Raw genomic sequence first — 12,192 nt, 5'->3', positions numbered from 1 at the left:
AAACATTTATTTTTAATTTAAATAATAATACATTTATTTTTAATTTAAATAATAATACATTTATTTTTAATTTAAATAATAATACATTTATTTTTAATTTAAATAATAATACATTTATTTTTAATTTAAATAATAATACATTTATTTTTAATTTAAATAATAATACATTTATTTTTAATTTAAATAATAATACATTTATTTTTAATTTAAATAATAATACATTTATTTTTAATTTAAATAATAATACATTTATTTTTAATTTAAATAATAATACATTTATTTTTAATTTAAATAATAATACATTTATTTTTAATTTAATTAATAATACAGATGTATAGTTTTTAATTTAATTAATAATACAGATGTATAGTTTTTAATTTAATTAATAATACAGATGTATAGTTTTTAATTTAATTAATAATACAGATGTATAGTTTTTAATTTAATTAATAATACAGATGTATAGTTTTTAATTTAATTAATAATACAGATGTATAGTTTTTAATTTAATTAATAATACAAATGTATAGTTTTTAGGTTAAATAATAATTCATTGGTTTTATAAATAATTCATTGGTTTTATAAATAATGCATTTATTTCTTAAATAATAATGCATCTATTTTTAAATAATAGGAATGCATTTATTTCTTAAATAATAATGCATCTATTTTTAAATAATAGGAATGCATTTATTTCTTAAATAATAATGCATCTATTTTTAAATAATAGGAATGCATTTATATTTTGGTTAAATAATAACGCATTTAGTTTTTTGGTTAAATAATAACGCATTGGTTTTATAAATAATGCATTTATTTCTTAAATAATAATGCATTTATTTTTTATTAATAGGAATGCATTTATATTTTGGTTAAATAATAACGCATTTAGTTTTTTAGTTAAATAATAACGCATTTAGTTTTTTGGTTAAATAATAACGCATTTAGTTTTTTAAATAAAAATTCGTTTATTCTTCATTTCAACAATCAAACAAATATACGACTGAACATTATTTGCCGAATTTAAACATTTAACAACATCATTGAGCACATTCACACTTTTAAAAGTTCGGGGCTTGTAATTGTAACTAGCTGACTATCGGAACGTCTTCAGCTTTTCTTTTATCGACTCACTCCAATTTACATATTATTTACAAATAAGGCAGACTGATCAGTTTAGTCCCAGCCTCCGCCACCCATCATGGCCCATGGATTTCCGCCTCCGAATCCACCTCCTCCGCCACCTTTCCCTCCCCCAAAGCCACCTCCGAATCCGCCACCACCTCCGTGTCCGCCACCACCTCCGTGTCCACCACCACCTCCGTGTCCACCGCCACCGCCTGATAAGGCTATAAAGACTGGGATAATGGTTTTGGTAGATAGTCCTCCACCTCCTAAAATGTTATAAAATAAAATTAGTTAAAATGATTTAAAGTAAACATTTTTAATAGTAGAAATTACCTTTGCCACCTCCAAAGCTACCGCCGCCAAATCCCCCTCCGAAACCACCTGAAACAAAAAAGCCGAAAGTTAAAATATTAATTTTTAGAAATATGCCTATTTATTTTTAATTTTTTTTTAAATTATTGAACTATTTAGTTTTATTAATTTTTAGAAATATTTTGTTATTTAGTTTAATCATTTTTTAAATTAAATGCTTATTTAATTTGATTATTTGGTTACTTAGTTTTAATTATTTTTAAATTAATTGCTTATTTAGTTTTAATTGTTTTTTTGGTACAATTATTTTATTTGAATAAAAATAGTCACCTTTTCCACCTCCAAAACCTCCTCCGAAACCACCTCCCATACTCTTTCCACCTCCGAAACCACCTCCTCCAAAACCTGAAAAATAAATTGCTCTGTTTCGAAAAAATGTCACCAGAAGTAAATAACGAGCTCAAAGGTGAGCTTTTGTCACATGCAAAAAGCTTAACCATTTCCATTGGTTATGACGTCATCGGCAGCGGCTTTTCAAATTGGCGAAATTGAGAGATACAAGTGGAATATTTAAATAAATAAATAACAATAATCAGCTAGGTCCAAGTCATCTAGCGACTTTTAATGCCTTTAAACAGGTGGTGGGGTTACAATGCGTAGGATGGTGGTGGCAAGTCCTTCAAGCCACGCGAGCCAACAGCTACCTACACTAACCATTACCGTTAACCTCTACAAGTTTTTAAGGGAATGGGAAACTGGAGAACTTTCAAACTCTACGCAGAACTAGTAGTTCCGAGTTTTCACCCAGTGCCACAAGTTATTGACTATTCTATAGTTACTAAATTGACCTAGTACCTTTCAACGCTACTAAACCAAAAGTGTCGCCACTCAATCTAAAAGACTGTGTAATGATTCTTTCGCTTCCCCTTTGAACTCCCCTTGGCCAGCAGTGCTGCCAATCGCTATTTTCTTGTTCGACTGTCACCGATATTAATTCGAGTTAATTTTGGTAAATCAGTGAGCAATATAAGTTATATTTAAGGAGATGTATTAGTATTAGTTAGCTATTCCAACCACCCATTGTTATTGAATATCCTGAGAGCGTACCTCCTTTGCCGCCGCCGCCGCCGCCACCCAATTTGTTAACATCGACGGTGAAGCTTCCGGCAATGTATCCTTTTCTGCCGGCGAAAATATCACCACCTCCCCCACCGTGTCCGCCTGTCAGGGAATGATTAATCCTCCAAGTGGTCATTCTAAATTACCAACCAAGAATCCATACCGCCACATCGCTAATGGTGCTCAAAATAAATTTTAATGTTTATATTTTTTAATTCCCCACCATATTAGGAAGGAACGTTTTTGTATTAAAATATTTTTAGGTTTTTTTCATTACAAATTTGAATCTAAAACTTAGTTTTAAAATCTGACGTCCTAACAAATGAAATCCAAATTATTTAACTAGGTTAATTGTACTTTATGGATTCTTAGTCATTAACCGTTTTGGCGAAATCTTACCTTTTCCACCTCCAAATCCACCTTTACCACCTCCGAAACCACCTCCAAATCCACCACCGAATCCTGTTTAGATAAATATTAATTAATTAATCTTTGTTTTGTTTTTGGCATGGACAAAAAATACTGTAGATAGACTGCTCAGCATCAATTTATCACTGTTGTGGCCGTAATGGAAAATGGTAATTATTACAGGTGCACAGCCGAGGACATTTATCGTAACGGAACAGTCCATCTATCGTGTAGTCGACAAGCAATTCAACGTAGCAAGGAGTTCCCACTTTCATTGGATTCGGATTACGTCATCCAAGAGGATTTTCGACCAATGACAATTGGGAACCGCTGCTACATTTAGTCTCGTGTGGTCTATGACATTACCTCCTTTTCCTCCGCCATGGCCGCCGCCGCCACCGCCTCCTCCTCCTACTTTAACGGGAATTGGCAGGTAAATAATTTTAACTTGTCCTCCTCCGCCGCCGCCGCCGCCACCACCACCATGGCCGCCCCCGCCGCCTCCTGACGACCATGGACCACCATCACCTCCTCCACCAGATGCCCACGGACCACCGCCTCCGCCGCCTCCGAAACCACCTCCTCCTCCTCCAGAGGCCCAAGGTCCGGTACCAAGGGATAAGTGAACCAAACCTAGCACGAACGCTAGTAGTTGAATACTCTGAAAAATTTGTAAATAAATAATTCGACTTTAGTAAAATAGTCAAAACATTTTTCGCTCTCCGCTATAAAATAGAATAACAGCGCTGAATAATCCAAGTTCTCAATCTGATTTAGTTTGAGATGAGAAGAGAAATCGACCCACCTTTCTCATGGTTGCTGTTGCTTCGATAACTCAAGTGGATTTGAGATCTTCCATGTTTTCGTTTCACTTTTATAGGCCGAGTTCGCGATCCGAAAACTAGGGGGCGGGCAGGAAAAGTGAAACTGTTTCTACGTTCAGTTTCATCCTCGCTAGAAACACCCCCCCGTGAATTCCTTTTAGAAAAATTGAAGAGGATCATTGTAAAGGAGGAAAAGATAGCGGTCGTGGGCGGGAGGTGGCGAGGATCATGGGAAAGCAGAAGAACCAGACGCGGAGAAACCGAGTTTCTTAAAATAGTGATAGCACTCATTGTTCTTTTTTATCGAAGACGTTCGGACCATCAAGCTGCCACAGGCGGAAAAAAACACACGTGGATATAAATATATCTCTCTATCTCTTTTTCTGGTTATTATTAATACAGACTTCGTTATTAGGGTGTCCTTCATCGCCGTTACGGCACTCTGTGCGCTCATACTTAAAAGCCAGTCTAAAGAAGCAGCGAAATTGTAGGGTAATCTTAAAAATTGAGGTACTTATAAACTTTAACCCCCCTCAAGGTGTTCGGTATATGCCTTTTATTAAAACTGGTGTTACATCTTCGAAGTTGCCCAAACCAAATCATTTAGCTATTTATATTTAACAAAAAGTATTAAGAGGATTCCCGTTATAATGTTCTGGTTTATATAAAATAGGGATTTAAAAATATTCTGAATCTTTACCGCGTATAGAAAGTCTAAGCTTTAATTGTTAAGAAGTTTATAAAATGTGGAATGGTTTATTTTTGTGGTTTATTAAAGGAAATAAGTGGTTTTATCTGGTGCCACTATATTTACGATGATGTTCTACTTTCACCCACTTCTTGTTAAGAAAAGGATGCATGATCATTTAATTGTTTAGGGGATTCTAAATTTAATTCGATATGGTCCCGTTATTATTATTTTTTATTGCAAATGATGATGCGATTCTAAACGAGGAGGGCAATGATCTTGATTCGTATTTTATGCAAAAAAAATTCTTTGTAAAGTAACCTTGATATTTACGGAACGGGTTGGTTGTGTTAAGAATAATTTAAGTGGCTATCATTAAACTAATTGGCGATTAGAGGTGCTATTGGTAATATTTAAATTGGGAAATTTTAATTCGTTAATTATACATATTTTGCTTTTCTTGAATTAAACTGGATTTTGTTTCTTGGCAACAAAAAGGTCAGAATGTATGTTACTTAAATTTAATAGGTAAAATAAATTAAATGCAGTTCAATTATCAGTAATTTGTAATTTCTGACTTTAATATAATGTTAATCAGATAGTGTCAATAATATAAATACCTTTTCTTTGACACTAGAAGGAAACCCAACTTCATGGCTATTGTATTCTTATTAGCTACATAATGTTAACAGATCACGTTTTTGAAGCCGATGGCATACTGATTAACTTGACCTCTACCCCACTATTTATAGATTTTTTATAGTGTTTGCAATGATTTTATCTTTGCAATAGTACTTCCTCCGATCTCACTCAATATTAGAGTATATATTTAGTCACAGTAAAACAGGAAGCTATGTCGTATTGCATACAATTACCAATTGTAACTTTCACTTTTACAACCAACACGTTATTTACTTTGTAATAAAACAATATTATTTTTTTATTAATATTTATTAAATATTTATTTATATTTTAGTTTATTTCTTTTTTAGTGTACAAATATATAAGAGATTACACAAACAAAATGTAAAATTTAATGTACAATTTAATAAATTAATTTAAAACCTGTAACTCTATCAAAAGTGACTGTTGTTTTACAAGAAATAATTTCAAGACGCAAAAGATAGAAAATACTGATGAACTAAAAAACGAAATCTATAAGTCTGTCAACGCGTCCCACATAAGGGAAAAATTTCCCAGGAATCCATACCTCTACTTGGAATGCTTATCGCGTATGGTAAGATCACTTTGACGGCTTTGGCTCCACCTACGAGAGAAAATATCCCATTTGCGCGCGCTCTCCTCTCACGTTGTTGTTTGTTAAGTTAACATAGTGACGTCAAAAAAAACCGTCAGCCACATCGAGACGAAAATAAGAATTCCAAGTAGAGGTATGAATTCCTGATTTACCGATTCAAATTTGTGTAATCAAATGCCACTTGATCATTTTTAAATGTAATTGGTGTACTAGTTTGTAACGATTATTTAATGAGATATCATTAATATATTTATATCATAGTGGTGTAATATATATAACACCGTTCGTTTATTTAAATTGGCCGACTACTTTTTCCGGGGTGATTCACACGAGGAAAGCATAACACGCGCATTTATTTATGGAAAAATTACATTTTAAAAAAGGTTACCAAAAAGATCAAACAATACACCGCAGACGTTATTTCATAGCTCACAAATACTTCTCGTATTTCTCCATGCGCCTTATAGATTCTATCTCTCTATATTTACATATTTACTCTCGCTTTTCGGTAACCACCGACAGGTTTTATCTTCTGTGTATCCCAATCTTTCTTCAATCTGCCACACTGGCGAAGATTTACAGTAATTCAGCCCCTACAACAGCACGCGAATAAATTTAAAATAAACTTGAAAGCCTCTTTTGGTTGAAACTTTGGAATACCAGTTTTTGGCCTTTTGAGAAAGATAAATGCTTGAAAATTAGTCTTTACTTTGTAAGACGCGCTTCTGTGATGAAAGGAGAAAACTCAACCCGGTTTCTAAATTTACCCCCGAAGAGGTCAATGGTAAAATTGGTAGCAAATTTTGTTTATTATATTTCGAAGATTATTTATTTTTAACGAAATTACACAAGTCGAAGTCGTGACACTTAAAGTTCCTGATGTTCAAAACAATACGAAATTTTGATAAAACGCGCTATTTCGAGTTTAAGCGGATATATAGTTGCATATATTTCTGGAATCGCGAACTTTTTATCCACAGACTACTGATGAGTAGAAGTCATAATATACAGGGTGTTTCAAAGGTAATTAAAAAAATTTGAAGGAGTTGTAGGGGTGAGTTGAGAAGTATACCTGTTTTTCCCCCCCCTTTTCCTACGATGAGTTAAAAGAGCGCCAGAGAGCTTCAAAGTGTGGCCTACTAGTCCCTGGAAGTAGGCTGCAACAAGCTCAAAACCAATCAGCGAAAAACGCGAACATTAAGGTTTGGGTTCGTGTGATAGGTAAAAAAGGACTTTGTAAACAAATCTAGGTAACCAGCGTAAAAAAGTAAACTTAAACAGTATTTAAAGTCCCTGCTGCTTGGTTTTGCGCTTGTTGCAGCCTACTTCCAGGGGCTAGTAGGCCACACTTTGAAGCTCTCTGGCGCTCTTTTAACTCATCGTAGGAAAATGGGGGAAATCAGGCATACTTCTCAACTCACCCCCTACAACTCCTTAAAATTTTTGCATAACCTTTGAAACACCCTGTATTTTAGCAAAAGCTTGGTTCATAGGACAGCAATTTAGTTTTGTCTCTCTCACAAACAAGATTAAAAGTTAGTTTTGCCTCATCGTGTCCAGAATGCGTTGTAAACTTTCACCGTCAGCTTTGTATGGTCAAAATATCGTATCAAAACCAAATACGCTTCAGTAAGTTAGGTGAAATTTTCGGAAATGCAACGGGTAGCTGAAGGCAGTTTAAGGAAAAGGATCACGTTTATTGTTATTGTAACTGTTTGACTTAAAGTGTTCGTTGCGTGCTTGTAACAAGGCTCGTTTCTGGACCACTGGAGCGGTTAATCATATTTTTTCTAATCTATTCAACGATAGTTTTGCGACTCATAATAAATAAAATGAAATCGTAGTTTTTCGTGATGTTTATCGTAGGAAATTTTAATCAATGTCGAACAAATTGTCGTGCCCCGAACATTCTGTACCATCGTTGTTCCAATCAAATGTATTTATTATAATGAGGTTTGATGAAATACTAGACGGGTTGGAAAATGTAAATGAACTTTATAGGACTCGCGTGACAGACCTTTTCCGTACATGTTTACAAATAAATTAAGTCGTTAGATTTTGAGATGTACTACTGACCTAATAACTGAAAACTTAATTTGATACGGGCTGGTTCGTTGAAACTTAGAGGTGGCTCGTTTAAATATGGCAATGCGTGTAAAAAATTTGTTAAAAGTAGCCTTTGTAATTTCAAATCCAATCTGCGTATAATTTAAACATACGTAATCTGGTTTTTAGTGAAAAATTTTATACTCACAAGGAGACATCCCGAAGTGTAACCCACCGATTTTGTTCAAACTCGGGGGATTGGTTGACCTTCATGTATCATGAAAAATCGTAAATTGAATTTATTCAATGGGCAACCGTTTTGTCATGGCAACGAAAAATGTTTTTGACAACACAAAATATTAAATTTTCCCATTGAAAGTAACATGTGATTTTGACCTCAAATTGATCAAAAGTTGATCAATTTTGATGTTTTTTTTGTCATTTTTTATCTATTTTTTATATTTTTGGCATTTTCGAAATTTTGAAACTTGTCCAAATTTATCACAGGGGGGTCCTAGGAATCTGTCAGAATCCCATGTTATTTTCAATGGGAAAATTTCCATTTGTTGTTGTCAAAAACATTTTTCGTTGCCATGGCAAAACGGTTGCCCATTGAATAAATTCCCTTTGGGACTTTTCAAGTTACACGAAGGTCTACCAATCCCCCGAGTTTGAACAAAATCGGTTGGTTACACTTCGGGATGTCTCCTTGTCAGTCTACAGACATTTCAAACAACATTTTGCGCAGAAGTTAGTCGTTAAGGTGCTCATAGTTCGTCTCATGGTTTAAACATAGTGGATCAGCTTGGTACGTATTTTCAAGGCTTTCTTTTGTAGATACAAATAAGACAAGTAGTCGGTAAGAGAACCACTGAATTTCTTTGTTCAGGGCCCTCTAATGCTGTAAAGATAACCCTTGTATTTGCCTTAATTTCAGAGTCATTAAAACCCTAGGTGAGGACTTTTCAACTTTTCACTTCGCGGTACTGATGAGATTCAAATTTGTTTTTGACTGAAAGATCAATTTGGTCCGAGTTTCGCGTTTTTATTTTAATATCGAAGACCCATTGGTCCGAGTACTTCGTAGGTTTTATCATTACTTTAAATTTGATAGTGTTTAGCTTTTTTGCTCCCTTTTTGTTGTGGACTTTCTACCTTTTTGCGTAATTTAACTGCATTATAGTCCATAGGTGGTTTTCATTAACTTCAGCCAGGAATCCATACCTCTACTTGGAATGCTTATCGCGGCAGAGTTTCGTATCGATGTGGCTGACGGATTTTTTGACGTCACTATGTTAACTTAACAAACAACAAAGTGAGAGGGGAGCACGCGCAGAGGGGATTTTTTTCTCGTAGGCGGGGCAAAAACCGTCAGAGTGATCTTACCAAACGCGATACGGCAAGATAAGCATTCCAAGTAGAGGTATGGATTCGTGCTTCAGCTTTATAAAGGGAATATAACCCCAGGTATTTGGTGTGGAACATCAACGTTTGCACCTCTGGCCGCTCTTGCCTTTGGCTTGAGAAATGTTTGGCGCCACTGTACAGCGTAATTTAAAAAATTGAAGGGGTCTTCTATAAAGATTGCTTTTCAGTTTATATTCCTTTTAACTGGCTGTTTCGAAAAATTATCCTGTTGAGTTTTATGTATTGAACCAAATTCACATAATTTTTTGTTGTTTTTCGGCTGTATAGTTTTTATTATCATCAACGGTATAATATTGTTTCATATTAATTTTTGATTTAAAAATAAATGTATTAATCTAAAGATGAAAAGTAAAGGCAAAGAAAAATCATTATCTCGAACATTTGACATTTCATTGAACAAACTGTGAATATGGTGGGGCGTATCTGCATATAATATAAGTATAATTATGTAAATTAGCAAGTTTAGCTGAGTTTGTTATTATTTTTTCAGTTTCTCTCGAGTTTCTCTCCCCTTTTAAAGGGAATAGAACCTCCAACGCGTTCTTTATGGAAGACCCCATCAATTTCCTTTATTCCCTTCACAATCAGCGATTATCAGCGCCGCAAGAATGAAAGCCATGGGAGGCAGCGGACAATATTGAAACCCTCGGAGGGCGACATAAATACCAGATGTTATATTCCCTTTAAAGCGCAATGAATGTTGTTTACAAAGAAAGTTAGTGATTTCTCTTGCTAATAATCATTTTTTGGTTAAAGGTGGGGTGGCGGAGTGGTTATCACTTACGCTTCGCAGCGATAGGAGCCGGGTTCGATCCCAGCTTGTGGGACTGGCAGCGTTGGCAGACGCCCTATAATTATTTAGGGAAAATCTATAATTTTGTCGCAAAATTTTCGGTGCCCTATAATTTGAACAGTATACTATATAGGGCATTTTTTTCGATTTTTCGATATTGATGACCTATAAATCCTATAATTTCAAAATTTCTTAGTCAGGTTCGGGAATTCGATATAATATCAGACTGAAAAATACTAAATTTATGATAAAAATGAATAAATGTGTTTTTATTATTTTTAATATTTCAGTTTTTTTTTCATTTAAAATTTCATAAAACTTGAAATTACCGCCAAATACAATGTGTCCTATAATTTGGACTGGAAATCTATAATTTTTAGTCTTTGGGTCTATAATTTGTTTTTGGCTATCTGGCAACGCTGGGCACTGGGTGAAAACTCGGAACCACTCCTTCCGCGTGGAGTTTGCAAGTTCTCTCCCCATTGGTTAAAGAGGTTTTCCCCCGAGTTCTTCGGTTTCCCCTTTCCATAAAACGGTAATAGTTAGTGTAGGGAGCTGTTGGCTCGCGTGCATGGCTTGAAGGGCTTGCCACCACCCTCCTACGCATTGTAACCCGGCCACCTGAATTAAAGACTTTAAAAGTCGCTTGATGACTCGGGTGGTGCCTTGGGTATTAGCCTAGCTGATTATTATAAAAAGTTTTTTTTTACAATTGGGCTAGGTAAAGCTGCAGCCCCAGGGTGTGACTTTTGGTTTCCGAAATGAAAAGAGCTACTTAAACATTGAAGGGGTTCCCAAAATATCTCCTCGTCACTGTTGGGGGGACCTACTGCCTACGTGTAAATGTATGAAGTCAGCCCGGAATGGGAAGAGCGGCGGATATAAACTCCAGCTTTATTACTTTTAAAATGAGCCATTCAAATGACTAATGGACTTTATAGTAATAATTGAGAAACACAGGGGCGAGGGGGTAGCCACTTAGAAAAACATTGTAAACCAGATTTATGATTTACAAATATTTCAGATATTTCTTAAATATTTCCGATATTTCTTAAATATCTCCGATATTTCTTAAATATTTCCGATATTTCTTAAATATTTCCGATATTTCTTAAATATTTCCGATATTTCTTAAATATTTCCGATATTTCTTAAATATTTCCGATATTTCTTAAATATTTCGAATATTTCTTAAATATTTCCGATATTTCTTAAATATTTCATAATATTTATTAAATATTTCCGATACTTCTGAAATATTTCCGATATTTCTTAAATATTTCCGATATTTCTTAAATATTTCCGATATTTCTTAAATACTTCCGATATTTCTTAAATATTTCCGATATTTCTTAAATATTTCCGATATTTCTTAAATATTTCCGATATTTCTTAAATATTTCCGATATTTCTTAAATATTTCCGATATTTCTTAAATATTTCCGATATTTCTTAAATATTTCAAAATATTTCTAGATTTCCAGAAATATCGAAAATATTTCCGTTTATTTCTCTAGATTTCCAATATTTCCTTGAATTTCTCTAGATTTCCAATATTTCTTTGAATTTCTCTAGATTTCCAATATTTCTTTGAATTTCTCTAGATTTCCAATATTTCTTTGAATTTCTCTAGATTTCCAATATTTCTTTGAATTTCTATAGATTTCCAATATTTCTTTGAATTTCTAAAGATTTCCAATATTTCTTTGAATTTCTATAGATTTCCAATATTTCTTTGAATTTCTATAGATTTCCAATATTTCTTTGAATTTCTTGAGATTTCTAATATTTCTTTGAATTTCTTGAGATTTCTAATATTTCTAATGTATTTCTAGATTTAAAGAAATATCGAAAATATTTCTGTTTATTTCTCTTCATTTCCAATATTTCTGTTTATTTCTCTTCATTTCCAATATTTCTCTTCATTTCCAATATTTCTTCGAATTTCTCTAGATTTCCAATATTTCTTGAATTTCTCGAGATTTCGAATATTTCTTGAATTTCTCGAGATTTCTAATATTTATCCTGTATTTCTAGATTTTCAGAAATATTGAAAAATTTTCTAATTTATCTCCTGTATTTCTAGATATCCAGAAATATCGAAATTTGGTTAACAACTTATACACTACATCCTTCCTCCCGTCCGTAGTACAGGCTTGCGGCTAGTACTAAATATGAACGAACAGCC

General features: G+C 33.7%; 1 protein-coding gene across 1 annotated transcript; it reads right to left on the bottom strand.

The window, feature by feature from the left end:
* Positions 1-1,176: 1,176 nt before the first annotated feature.
* Positions 1,177-4,265, bottom strand: LOC149943576 (uncharacterized). Its single transcript, XM_090176115.1, has 7 exons — positions 3,773-4,265; positions 3,334-3,628; positions 2,940-3,021; positions 2,548-2,696; positions 1,771-1,845; positions 1,462-1,509; positions 1,177-1,394 (listed from the first exon to the last, which is right to left on the bottom strand). Exons 1-7 carry the CDS (start codon positions 3,779-3,781, stop codon positions 1,177-1,179), a joined length of 876 nt encoding a protein of 291 aa, XP_090032241.1. The 5' UTR covers positions 3,782-4,265.
* Positions 4,266-12,192: the final 7,927 nt, after the last annotated feature.

The sequence above is a fragment of the Leiobunum rupestre genome, chromosome 5 (assembly GCF_980474605.1).
Source record: "Leiobunum rupestre chromosome 5, qqLeiRupe1.1.hap1, whole genome shotgun sequence".
In the NCBI taxonomy this organism is placed as follows: domain Eukaryota; kingdom Metazoa; phylum Arthropoda; class Arachnida; order Opiliones; family Sclerosomatidae; genus Leiobunum; species Leiobunum rupestre.
Note: the sequence above shows the minus strand (reverse complement) of the source record. Positions and strands in the feature narration are given on the sequence as shown.

Excerpts from the sequence above, each read along its gene's own strand:
- LOC149943576 (XM_090176115.1), bottom strand. Across the intron at positions 3,022-3,333 it reads CCATGGCGGAGGAAAAGGAG|GATTCGGTGGTGGATTTGGA; the intron begins GTAATGTCATAG and ends TTATCTAAACAG. Across the intron at positions 2,697-2,939 it reads GGTAAGATTTCGCCAAAACG|AATGACCACTTGGAGGATTA; the intron begins GTTAATGACTAA and ends TTGGTAATTTAG.